The sequence below is a fragment of the Mustelus asterias genome, chromosome X (assembly GCF_964213995.1).
Source record: "Mustelus asterias chromosome X, sMusAst1.hap1.1, whole genome shotgun sequence".
Lineage (NCBI taxonomy): Eukaryota > Metazoa > Chordata > Chondrichthyes > Carcharhiniformes > Triakidae > Mustelus > Mustelus asterias.
Genome location: NC_135834.1, coordinates 1,140,485 through 1,154,070, shown reverse-complemented (window position 1 = coordinate 1,154,070; position 13,586 = coordinate 1,140,485). Strand labels below are relative to the sequence as shown.

Sequence of the window (13,586 nt, the reverse complement as noted above, 5' to 3'; positions counted from 1 at the left end):
TTTAAGGACCTCCTGTCGCTTCTCGGCCTTTTGGCTAAGATCAGGTGTAGTTATGCGGATGCTGCACTTGGTTGAGGTCATTGGGTTACATTTAAGCTTCATTTTCATATGAAGCAATTATTAAAAGCGGCGTCTCAGCCTTTTGGCTAAGATGCAAATGAGATCAAGCCTTGGAGGAGGAACCTCCCCCTCCTCCAATCAGCTTGGCTCATGTAGATCAGGCCCAAGACAGGGTAGAGGATTGCATGCCCTGTCTCAGCTTGGATTGGAAATGTCTCAACTTGTTGAGACTCTGAATTGGACTTGATTTGATTGAACTGGAAAAGTATTTTAAAAATTTAACACACAAAGAGACAGTTACTCAAATCAAAGGGCTTTCTGTCTGCTCGAGTCGAGGTTTCAAAAGCTGTGTGGGAAGGAAATTGGGTTTGTGCTCCAGCAAAAAGGCTCCCTTCGTCTGAATCTGTTTCATCTTCTGACTTCACTGCAGGGAGACCTTCACCACATCAGTCTGTACTGGATTTGCAATCCATTACTTGCACAGAATGAAAGATGTGCGGGTTAGGTTGATTGGCCATGCTAAAAATTGCCCTTTGTGTCCTGAGATGCGTAGGTTAGAGGGATTAGTGGGTAAATAAGGATATGGGGGTAGGGCCTGGGTGGGTTTGTGGTCGGTGCAGACTCGATGGGCCGAATGGCCTCTTTCTGTACTGTAGGGATTCTATGGTTTTTCTGTTAATGGACAAGCCCGCAAAATAATTAATCTTTTTACAAAGTGACTTTGACCAATTGATACAGCAGCATCATAAATCTGAGGTGCACATCTGCTATACTTTGTCTACTAATTGCTTTCAGAGAAATTTGGTTCATGTGATTGGGTCTAATTTTCAGGTAACAAACAGTGCTTGTAACACACATTTGAGACAGCTGCATGATCCATTTCTTGCTATTGTACTTGAAAGCTGTTAGTATACAATAAATGTAAATATTTACACACTGCTCAGCTGGAACAGATAATTGGTAAATACAAAGTATACCTGCATTTAAGTGATCAAACATTGTCCTGTGTAGAATTGAATAATAGTTATTACTTCCAGGAAGGGCCCAGGTTCTGCTGTGGGTAGTGCTCTCATCTCCGAGTCAAAAGCTCATGCCCCACTCCATGAGAATTGAGCTCATAATTTAGGCTGACACTCCCCATTCAGGGTTGAGGAAGTGCTGCATTATCAGTGGCGCTGGCTTTTGGATAAGAGGTTAAACTAAGGCTCCATCTTCCCCCTCAGGTGGAGTTAAAGAGCCCACAGCCTCTATGTTGAAGAAGAGCAGAGGAGTTAGTCCCAGTGTCCTGGCCAATATTTATCCCTCAATCAACATCACTAACAGATGATCTGCTCATTATCACATTGCTGTTTGTGGGATTGGCTGCAATATTTACAACAGTGAGTGACTGCACTTCCAAAGTACGTTGGGGGAGGCAGTGGCGTAGGGGTATTTTCACTGGACCAGTAATCCAGAGACCCAAGGTAATGCTCTAGGGACCTGGGTTCGAATCCCAAAAACATTTGAAGTCCAGGATGGGTGGGAAAACATATTTTGGGCGAGTTCACACAGTGCATGAAAAATCAGCAGAAATGGTTCCTCACTTTAGGCCTTGCTCCCTCCCCATAAGTCACCTGAACACTGGCTGAGAGCAGCAGAGGGCGCTATTGCGCATGCACGGGTCTCCAGCAGGAGAGACTTGTCAATCAGACTCTGCTGCTCTCAGCTTGCCTCCATGGCTTTCATAAAGCATGATGTGGAGATGCCGGCGTTGGACTGGGGTAAGCACAGTAAGAAGTCTCACAACACCAGGTTAAAGTCCAACAGGTTTATTTGGTAGCAAATACCATAAGCTTTCGGAGCACAGCTCCTTCGTCAGATGGAGTGGATATGGATATCCACTCCATCTGACGAAGGAGCAGCGCTCCGAAAGCTTATGGTATTTGCTACCAAATAAACCTGTTGGACTTTAACCTGGTGTTGTGAGACTTCTTACTGTTTCATAAAGCACCCAGCCAAATAAACATAACCATCCCCGCCCCCCCCCCCTCCCCCCCAGCTACCGTGGGGGCCTGTGGCCTATCGCCCCCACCCCCCTCAATGATTGCCTGCCTGACCTACCGACCAACCACTCCCATGTTTGGCCCCCCTCCCCACGATCGGACACCCTACCACCCCACCCTCCACTGACCCCAATGCAGAGTGGTAGCAGGTTCCCCCTCCCTCCACTGATCACATTGCAGAGTGCGCAGCAGCTCCCGGCCTCCAGTAGGCTCAGGGCTTGCCCCTTGGCACTGCCTGGTGGTCAGTGCCAAGGTGACTGGTGGGCAGTGCCAGGCTGGCACCACCCCTTGCCTCTGATCTCCCCGGGGGGGGCCTCAGTGGCCTCTGGTTCTACCTTTGAGGCCATCATGACTGGTCCATGTTGCCGGGGACCAGCTGTGATTCTCACCGGAGAGAACCTCTCCTAGCGAGGTCACAGAGGCAAGAGAGCCCAGACAATAGCATCTCCGGTCCATTAAATCAATGAAAAATAACTTTTGAATAAGTTTAAATAATTTATTCAGCCTCACGCCAGAAATGGGTGCGAGGCTGATCGTGCCAGATATCCGGTGCCGGTAAGATGGCAAGAGGCGAGGAAATCGGGTGCGAACCTGATATCTCGGCTCTCACGCGATCTTACTGGCTTGCCCTGCCCCCTAAAAAGAGGGCAACAGTAAGATGGCCCCTCCCCGCAACTCTGACAGTGTCGTACCCCCTCAGTACTGCACTGGGAATGTCAGCCTGGATTATGATGCTCAAGTCTGTGAAATGGGACTTGAATCCACAACCTCCTGACCCAGTTGGTCACCCCACTGAGCCACAGGCTGCCAGTACTGCACCAGGAAATGCAGACAGTCACGCCAGGCCTTTTGTGCAACTGCCAGGATCAATACTGAGAGAATACGTCTTTATACGCCTCTAGATGCCTCTTGGCATCTGATAGAAAAAAAACAATTTAGAGGTGAGAGGTTGTGTTTGGTGTGGGGAAATCATAAAGAACATATAAGTTTTTCTTTGCTTTTTCGTTTCAATTTTCATGTTTGCATATGTGTGATTACTGACATCGCTCAGAAGCAAAAGCACAGGGATCCTAGTGTATTCATTTAACATAAATTAATTCCCCCTTCCTCTGGTGTGCTGCCTCCTCTCTTGAGGATGCTGTCTCTTATTGGAATCTGATTATGAGGGCACTTATTCTAAGTAGGCTGTGGCTTTTCCTGGGGGACAGTTCTAAAGGTGCTGGCTCTTAGGAGACAGTTCTGAAGGCACTGCCTTTTACTAGGGTATGGTCTTCAGGGCACTGACTCACACTATGATGCAGTTCTGAGGGCACTGGCTGCCACTCTGGTATTTTGTCCAAGTGGGCATGCTTTGTGTTAGCCCAGCTTTGTGTTAGCCCAGTCAATGAGTGGTGGTGGGCTATTCAAACTGTAGGTGAGTCTGAGCCCAATCTTGTTTCCTCTGCCATCCACATGGGTTCATTGCCTACCAGGGGAATTCATTGGACAGCAATGAGGAGCAGGAACATGGGTGAGTATGATTTAGTGCACTGGGCATAGGTTATCCACTAAGTCACCAATTATGTATAAATTGAACCTCAATTTTTCCTTTCCTGACCTACAGAAACTTGAGTATTCCATGTCCAAGAATGGGGCTTGAACCCACAATCTTTTGCTGTAGAAGTGAGGGTGCCTCTGAACCAACTTTTTTTTATTCATTCGAGGGACATGGGCGTCGCTGGCTGTCCAGCATTTATTGCCCATCCCTAGTTGCCTGAGGGCAGTTGAGAGTCAACCACATTGCTGTGGCTCTGGAGTCACATGTAGGCCAGACCAGGTAAGGTCGGCAGATTTCCTTCCCTAAAGGACAGAACTACAATGATACTGAAATGTTGTTTAATTATCAATCTGTTTCTTCTCCTTTAAAAGGGTGACCTGAGACTTGTTTTTGCTGTCCATTATGAGAAAACAAACAGTTCATTGTGCTGTGGAGAGAAAGACGAAACGGTCAACACCTCATTCATGTTAGCGCTTTTAATTGTGCTTTTGCTTAGCGCCAAGTTGATAAGCAGCGTCTAAAACTCTCTCAGCTTGGACTTGTGCAATGTTGACAGTTCTGCTAAAAATCCGAACCCTTAACTTCAACTTAATACAGGTTGCAGTGAAGTGAATACAGACAGTAAATTGCTTTGAAACAACTTTTATTTGTGACCATTTGAGTGCAGCCTCAGTGGAAACAGTTTCTGAACTCTTGCTCCCAGTCACTGCATTACCGAATCAGCTAGTTCTAGTTACTTTAGCATGAAATGAGATACTTAGAGCAGAAATTTTGCAAGATAATGTTTTTAAAAAAATCTCAGCACAGTTTGCGCACTTTTTTTAACCTCAACCCACCAAACTCGTCCATTCTGCTCAATGTAAAATTAAACACGATTGGGTTACACCGGCCAAGGGATAGAGTACAAATCTTAAGAGGTTCTAGTATTGCCGCACAAGGAGTTGGCCAGACTGCAGCTGGAGTATTGTGTGCAGTTCAAGAACATTACTGTACAAAGCATTATAAAGTCCCTTACTGCAGAATACTCCTTTGTACAAGCTGTTTTCCTGAGGAAAATTTTCAAATAAAATGAGACAGTAACAAGACATGGAAATAAAACAATGGGCTGTTAAATTTTGGATTTGGGAGCAGAAGTGTAATCTGTCTCTCAGTGAAAGTCTCAAGAAACAAGAGCATGAGACTTCCACCAGCTACTGACTAGACCTGTTTTGCCATTATTCTCGATCCCACAGCTCCTGTCCTCCATGTCCTGGAGATCTGGTGGTTGTCTGACTGCAGGCTCATTGTGGCTTCACCAGCTGGCTGCAAACCTACTGGCTAGGTAGCTGTAGACAGTCTATGAGCCGACTGCTGTTGACATATACATTTGGCTGCGATTTGTGTGCTTGCAAGCTATTTGCGGACTTTCTATGAGCTGGCTTAACGCTGACTGGCTATCTGTGAGTAAGCTGATTGTGACAGCAACTTTCTTGTTGCTACTCAAGATTTGTGTTCCATCTATTACTCTCCTTGTCTCCTCATAAGATCCTGATTTAATAGATTCAAGGCCTCTCTCCAAACTTATGCTTTTTTAAATTAATTGCTGCGAAGTCTTTTCTAGAGATATAATTACATTTAGACAAATAGCAAAAATGTCAAACAACAAGGGACATAAGCTAAAATCAGAGAGATACACGGAAGAACTTGCAATTTTGTAGTGCCTTTCATAATTGCAGGAAATCCCAGAGCATCTTACAGCCAATGAAGTACTTCTGAAGTGTAGTCACTGTTGTAGAAAACGCAGCAGCCAGTTAGCGCACAGCAAGCTCCTACAAGTAGCATTGAGATAATGACCAGATTATCCATTTTAGTTATGTTGGTTGAGGGATAAATACTGGCCAGGACGCCAGGAAGAACTCCCATGCTCTTTTTCAAATAGTACAATGAGATCTTTCCTTCAGCTGAGATGTCAAACCTCTCAGCTGGATGTAAAAGGCAATTCTGACACTCCATGAGCACTGCACTGGTGTGTCAACCTGGATTACCAGGCTCAAATCTTCATAGAGTGAGACTTGAAACTCTCAACCTTCTGACTCAGAGGCAAGTGAGCTACCCACTGAGGCAGAACTGAGACCTTGTAAGATGGAAAATTAGGTACAACTGTCTTCGTTCAAAGAGTAACAATAAACTTCCCAGAAGCTGTTATCAGAAAAGAAGGTTGAAGTAAACAGTATGAAGAGTTAACTAGGCAGGGAGAAGGTGAGGAGTTGTGATTCAGCAACCCCAAATATATGTCATGTCAACTGCATCAAAGAGCACTTGAACATTTTGAAAGAGGTATCAGACTAGACTTGCATAGACTGCAGTTGTCCACTCCATTCCCTGTGTTTCTAAGATCCTTCTGGCTCCTATGTGTCTCCCTATCTCCCCTGCTGTACATCATCTGAAGCCAAGAAAACAGGTTGAAGATCTGCTGCATAGGCACAGTCACTAAGGGCAGGAACAGAGAGGGAAATGCCACTTTGTTTTTCCCCTCTCTTTTTCTCTCCCTATGGGATGCTCTCTGGTATTAGTTTGGTGACTTCTAGGTGACAAAGGCTCATTGAATGGGGCATCAGAGGAAGTTAAACCACAGCTTACTATCAGGAAGTTGGGTTGAATTGTGGAGCTGGATCAATATTTGGGAATTCTGTTCAGGAGATGGTGGCATAGAGTCCACAGCATGGTGTATGGTCTGTGGAATGAGTGATGCTGATGGGCTGAAAGTCCTGTTATCACTCCATGATTTCTTATGTGCTTCTGGAAAGGATTTGTGCAAAATGAAGAGAATGTTGGGGAAGTAGGCTGATTGATCAAAAAGAGCACTGGGCATAAAATTATTTCTTTTTTGTGGCCAAAATGGCAGAACAAGCTCAAAGGACTGAATCTTGTGTTTATGCTCCACCTATATGACCATTGTAGTTTTTTTGATGGATCAGTTAATTTTAAGTCATGAAATAATTAAGTGGGGATGTGTAATGTTTACTCTTTTTAATAATTGGCTGATTGGGTTTCTGTTCAACATTTTGCATAATAGATGGTGTTTGTGTTTTTCTTTGCTGAAGGACTGGGTGGTTTGGAGACATTCCCTAAACTATAGCAACAAAAAGGTTTGGTACAAAACTATAATTGATGCAGAAGACAGAATCTCTGTTGGCAGAAGTGACACAAGCATTATCCAGTTTTCCATCACCTTTTAGAACATTCCCTTCGACTTCTTCAAGTTTATCTGTTTCCAGCTGGGAAGTGCAGTGAACATCCCCCTCGACAGGCCGAAAACCATTTTGAAATCCTGGTCTGTCAGGGACTTCTGTGGAGGAAGTTTACGGGTTCAATTTTAATCCTCTCCATGCTTCTAGAACCTTCTCAGCTTTACCGTTGTAGCATGTAGGAATAGACTCAAGGACCCAAATCTTTTTGGGTTCTTTCATGACCCTCCACGGTGCTGGAAAATGCACGGGTGTCAGTAACATGTGAGGACACATATAAATGTATCAGTCCCTTTGTGCAACAGGTACAGAATATTAGCTGTAAAATACATGTAGCATTGCGGCTTGCAGCATCAACACCACAGAACAGTAGACCCCAGTATGTTGGCTCTTGTGGTAAACACTCTTTTGCTAAAGAGAGAGATCGACCTGTTTTTGGCAGGGCAGGAGACACTCAGTACAGGAAATAAGTGTCCTGCCATTTTAAATTCAGGGTCAATATGGTCTCTTGAACTCTCTTTCATTGGCTAAGGGTCGGGGAGAAGTTCTACAGACATTTCCTCCTGGGTTTTTAGTGCTGCTTTCACTCTCCCAAGAAATCATGGGAGTGGGTGAATGTGCAGCTTGTGTGTGTGTGCCAGGCTCCATGGACCCATTGGATTTTTCTTGTGTGACGTTTTCCTATGTTTGTTTGCTGTTACGTTCTCAGCCTTGATTTGGGACAGGGGCACTAAATAAGAGCCAAACACCTCCACTTTGATGAGGCAAAAATCATTGGGAGCACCAACACTGGGCTACTCTCATATGCCTTTTAGTGGCAATTTCACAGACCAGGCAGTAACTCTTCTCCCCCAACACCACCTCCTCAGTGAAGGCTGGGGTGACCCAGTGAGAGAAATTGAAAATTTCATCCTCACCCCCTAAGGCTTCTCAAGTCTCCCAGTCCTTATGGCTGAGTCAGGAAATGCACCATCCACTGCAGTGCTAAGAGTTGAAGACAGATCCGTAGTGTCAGATTTCTGTGCATCTAAAGATGCTCCCAGTTCTTTAACTATTGGCTTGTTTATAATAGAGTGCAGATAATTGAAACAAAGCCCCATGAGCTGTCAGCTGTCCTCCCATGTGAAAGATCCTTTAGTCCCTTACTGCACATAGTTTCCAACCCTACATCTCTGCTATCAGCTATTATAGTAAGAAATCTCACAACACCAGGTTAAAGTCCAACAGGTTTATTTGGTAGCAAATACTATAAGCTTTCGGAGCACTGCCCCTTCGTCAGATGGAGTGGATATCCACTCCATCTGACGAAGGAGCTGTGCTCCGAAAGCTTATGGTATTTGCTACCAAATAAACCTGTTGGACTTTAACCTGGTGTTGTGAGACTTCTTACTGTGCTTACCCCAGTCCAACGCCGGCATCTCCACATCATCAGCTATTATACCAGCAACTTAAAATTACAAATGGAATGGAAAAGCAGGACTAACCTCCTTTCCAGTCGGATCGACACCTTCAGGTAATTGATGTCTTTGTTTATTAATCAGTGCCTCTGGGGGGTAGCACTTGAATGAGCCCACCTCGCAGTCCGAGTCCACCCTATTCAAATCCTGCATTAAATAAGATATTATTAATTACTGGATTTGGATTTTGTTTTAAAGCCATTTTCTTAGAGGCTTTTTTCCTCATGTACATTTCCTAAAGTGGACCACTTATCTCCACTTTAGATGGTCCTGTCACATAACGTTAGGCTCACTGTGCCACTGATTAAGACAATACCTCTGGCACATCGTGTCCATGCATAAATTATACTGCAGAATTGACAAAGTTGATCCCGGAAAATTGTTCATTATGATGAAGGGTTCAGTTAGCAGGGGACACAGGAAGAAAGGGTGAACCTTTTCACATAAAAGATAATCAAGATATGGAATAGATGACCAGGGAAGGACATTGAAGTATAAATGGGTTCAGAGGCAAATAGATGGAGAGAGAAGGAACTCAGAAGACGTGATGAGAGGCCAAGAAGTGAAGCTGATCTCTGTTATTATGCATGACTCAGCAGTGGCTAGGGGCATTTTTGTGCTCATATAAGTCACGATAGAGCACGAACGATCGGCAGAGGATTGAAACCACAGCTCATTCTGTCTTAATAGGATTTGTGATTTGTAAAAAACCAGGCACCTTAAATAAGAACATAAGAAATAGGAGCAGGAGTAGGCCATCTAGCCCCTCGAGCCTGCCCCGCCATTCAATAAGATCATGGCTGATCTGATGTGGATCAGTACCACTTACCCGCCTGATCCCCATAACCCTTAATTCCCTTACCGCTCAGGAATCCATCCATCCGCGCTTTAAACATATTCAGCGAGGTAGCCTCCACCACCTCAGTGGGCAGAGAATTCCAGAGATTCACCACCCTCTGGGAGAAGAAGTTCCTCCTCGACTCTGTCTTAAACCGACCCCCCTTTATTTTGAGGCTGTGTCCTCTAGTTTTAACTTCCTTACTAAGTGGAAAGAATCTCTCCGCCTCCACCCTATCCAGCCCCCGCATTATCTTATAAGTCTCCATAAGATCCCCCCTCATCCTTCTAAACTCCAACGAGTACAAACCCAATCTCCTCAGCCTCTCCTCATAATCCAAACCCCTCATCTCCGGTATCAACCTGGTGAACCTTCTCTGCACTCCCTCCAATGCCAATATATCCTTCCTCATATAAGGGGACCAATACTGCACACAGTATTCCAGCTGCGGCCTCACCAATGCCCTGTACAGGTGCATCAAGACATCCCTGCTTTTATATTCTATCCCCCTCGCAATATAGGCCAACATCCCATTTGCCTTCTTGATCACCTGTTGTACCTGCAGACTGGGCTTTTGCGTCTCATGCACAAGGACCCCCAGGTCCCTTTGCACGGTAGCATGTTTTAATTTGTTTCCATTGAGATAGTAATCCCATTTGTTATTATTTCCTCCAAAGTGTATAACCTCGCATTTCTCAACGTTATACTCCATTTGCCATATCCTCGCCCACTCACTCAGCCTGTCCAAATCTCTCTGCAGATCTTCTCCGTCCTCCACACGATTCACTTTTCCACTTATCTTTGTGTCGTCTGCAAACTTCGTTACCCTACACTCCGTCCCCTCCTCCAGATCATCTATATAAATGGTAAACAGTTGCGGCCCGAGTACCGATCCCTGCGGCACGCCACTAGTTACCTTCCTCCAACCGGAAAAACACCCATTTATTCCGACTCTTTGCTTCCTGTCGGATAGCCAGTCCCCAATCCACTTTAACACACTACCCCCAACTCCGTGTGCCCTAATCTTCTTCAGCAGCCTTTTATGGGGCACCTTATCAAACGCCTTTTGGAAATCCAAAAACACCGCATCCACCGGTTCTCCTCCATCAACCGCCCTCGTCACATCTTCATAAAAATCCAACATGTTCGTCAAGCACGACTTTCCCCTCATGAATCCATGCTGCATCTGATTGATCGAACCATTTCTATCCAGATGCCCTGCTATCTCCTCTTTAATAATGGATTCCAGCATTTTCCCTACTACAGACGTTAAGCTGACCGGCCTATAGTTACCCGCCTTTTGTCTCCCTATTGTTCCCTATTCGGCTCACACCCAGATGGGAGGACATCACCAAGGGTGAAGAGAGTGTCAAGTGAGTCAATGAGCAGATGAAAGGAAACATGAGTTGTAAAAGCTAGAAGATTGTAAAAGGAAGCAAAACTGAGACCAGTGTTGAGATCTTGGGAAAGAATGATTTAGAATAGAAGACAATAAGAGAGTACAGGGAGGGAGAAGATGGGGTATCTGGAGATTGGGAGGAGCTATATGAGATGATACTTACAGTTGTGATGTTGACAATCACCGCAGTGTCACCAAGCTCTTTTTTCAACTGTTCATAAGTTTTGCCTGCCTGTAAAAGACAAAAAAGTGAATTCTATTATGGGCTGTATGTGTTTGATTTTAGGCCAGGTATGTTAGAGAGTTCCGAGGGATAAGAACATAAGAAATAGAAGCAGGAGTAGGCCATCTGGCCCCTCAAGCCTGCTCCGCCATTCAATAAGATCATGGCTGATCTGATAGTGGGTTCAGTTCCACTTACCCGCCCGCTCCCCATAACCCTTAATTCCCTTATTGGCTAAAAACCTATCTATCTGTGACTTAAACAGATTTAATGAGGTAGCCTCTACCGCTTCATTGGGCAGAGAATTCCAAAGATTCACTACCCTCTGGGAGAAGAAGTTCCTCCTCAACTCTGTTCTAAATTGACTCCCCCGTATTTTGAGGCTATGCCCCCTAGTTCTTGTTTCCATTGTAAGTGGAAATAACCTCGCTGCTTCTACCCTGTCTAGCCCCTTCATTATCTTATATGTCTCTATAAGATCTCCCCTCAACCTTCTAAACTCCAAGGAGTACAGGCCCAGTCTGCTGAATCTCTCCTCATAAGCCAACCCCCTCATCTCCGGAATCAACCTAGTGAACCTTCTCTGTACCCCTTCCAAAGCCAATACATCCTTTCTTAAATAAGGGGACCAAAACTGTACACAGTACTCTAGGTGCGGCCTCACCAGCACCTTGTACAGTTGCAGCATGACCTCCCTGCTTCTATACTCCATCCCTCTCTGCACCTGCAAACTGTGTTTTTGTGATTCATGCACAAGGACCCCCAGGTCCCTCTGCACAGTAGCATGTTGTCATTTTTCACCGTTTAAATAATAGTCCCTTTTCCTATTATTCCTTCCAAAGTGGATAACCTCACACTTACCAACGTTATACTCCATCTGCCAGATCCTCGCCCACTCACTTAACCTATCCAAATCTCTCTGCAGACTCTCTGTGTCTTCCACGCAATTTGCTTTCCCACCCATCTTAGTGTCACCCGCAAACTTTGTTACCCTACACTCGGTCCCCTCCTCCAGATCATCTATGTATATGGTAAATAGTTGAGGCCCCAGCACCGATCCCTGCGGCACGCCACTAGTCACGGATTGCCAACCAGAAAAGCACCCATTTATACCTACTCTCTGTTTTCTGTTAGATAGCCAATCTTCAATCCACGCTAATACTTTACCCCCAACTCCGTGCACCTTTATCTTTTGCAGTAACCTTTTGTGAGGCACCTTATCGAAAGCCTTCTGGAAATCCAAATACACCACATCCACCGGTTCCCCTCTGTCAACCGCACTCGTCACCTCCTCAAAAAACTCCAGTAAATTAGTCAAACATGACTTTCCCTTCCTGAATCCATGCTGTGTCTGCTTGATTGAACCATTCTTATCCAGGTGTCCTGCTATTCCTTCCTTTATGATAGATTCCAGCATTTTCCCAACTACGGATGTTAAGCTAACTAAGCTTAATGAACTGAAATGTTCCTTTCCTGTCCTTCATTCTCTCATATTTTTGAAATTGAACTACCAGACCTTTATATAGTACCTTTAACATCATAACATATAGTGAACACAATATGATGAGGTCTGGTCAGCACATTACAAAAGCTTAGCATTACTTGTGTAGACTTCCAGTTTATTGTTCTGGCATCCTAGCATTCTGTGTCTTTGTAACTGCTCCATAACAATATCTACACACTGGACTTGATGTGTCCACTATTATTCCCAGTTCCCTTCCCAAGCTTCTCTCCATTATTGCAATTCCATTTATTCTACAGTTACATTTCAATTTCTTTGGACAAACGTACAGCACTTTATATTGGTGCCATTTATCTGCTCAATGACAAAACTGATTCAAATCTTCTTGGAAACCTTTTACTGCCTCCTCTGTCTCTAATGCTTTCCCTTTGACTTAGTATTACCATCTGCAGTGAACGCTCCTAGAAAATATCCATTTAATATTTAACCACCATCAGTTTTATTCTTCCAGCTTGTTCCCGAACTGTCCTTTCTCTGTTCTAATACTGAAAGGATTCCAGTATTTTGCTTAATATCCCTGGGATTGCGTGTACCTCCAATAATTTTTAATTTTGGTTGTTTGGTATTCAGAACTTGAGTATTGCTGAAAGAAGAGACATGCTGTTGAAGCTTTTCATCTTGCACTCATCAGGACAGCTCGTACAAAGACCAATTGTAAAGGCAACAACAATTTATATTGCTTGAGAAGAGAGGAGATAATCCACTTGCCAACCAATCAGCATTCTTCTGATGAAGTATAAATTGTTGTTCCCTTTGCACTCATCAGTTTGCAAGAATACCTGTGGTAAGACAAAGAGCTTCGACAGCAAGTTTTTTTTTCAAGCAATACTCAAAGGTTTAATTTAAGTGCATCCTTACACTTTTTTCCAGAGTTCTCTCTAATCGTAGGAAGCTTTACACAGATTGTTGTTTTCCCTTGACCACTGAAAGACTACTATAGAGGTCAAAGTTTAGAGGTTCCTTACACTCCATTTGCTGATGTCCCATGCCACAAACCAGCCAGTGAAAGTTGGTGGTTCAAAACCCTGTTTGATGATGATTATGGGTGTGCCAAGGTCCCGGCCACTGGGGTGTGTCTTCAGATAGTCCTGTGCCGTGATCATGGTCTCCTTCCTTTCTATCTCATTCGCCTCTTTGCCAATCCAAATAAAAATCTGGAACACAAGAAACAATGATACGGAGGAAGAAAAGGAGGATTATGTCGAAAGAGATGAAGTCAGACTCAAACCCACACGAGCTCCTGCAGGACCTCCAGTTCCATGCTCCTCTTCTCTTATCCAC

General features: G+C 44.5%; 1 protein-coding gene across 3 annotated transcripts in view; it reads right to left on the bottom strand.

Annotated features, from left to right (window-relative positions):
- Positions 1 to 6,853: 6,853 nt before the first annotated feature.
- avil (advillin) overlaps positions 6,854 to 13,586 on the bottom strand; it is a 40,280-nt gene continuing 33,547 nt past the window's right edge. Inside the window, exons 16-20 of one of the 3 annotated variants that reach the window (XM_078201181.1) lie at positions 13,271 to 13,459; positions 10,720 to 10,792; positions 10,246 to 10,259; positions 8,351 to 8,440; positions 6,854 to 6,967 (exon numbers count right to left, since the gene is read on the bottom strand). In XM_078201181.1, the coding sequence (XP_078057307.1) occupies positions 6,854 to 6,967; positions 8,351 to 8,440; positions 10,246 to 10,259; positions 10,720 to 10,792; positions 13,271 to 13,459 (480 nt within the window). Of the gene's footprint in view, positions 6,968 to 8,350; positions 8,471 to 10,245; positions 10,260 to 10,719; positions 10,793 to 13,270; positions 13,460 to 13,586 lie in introns of all 3 variants that reach the window. The other 2 variants (XM_078201179.1, XM_078201180.1) reach the window with 2 other exon arrangements.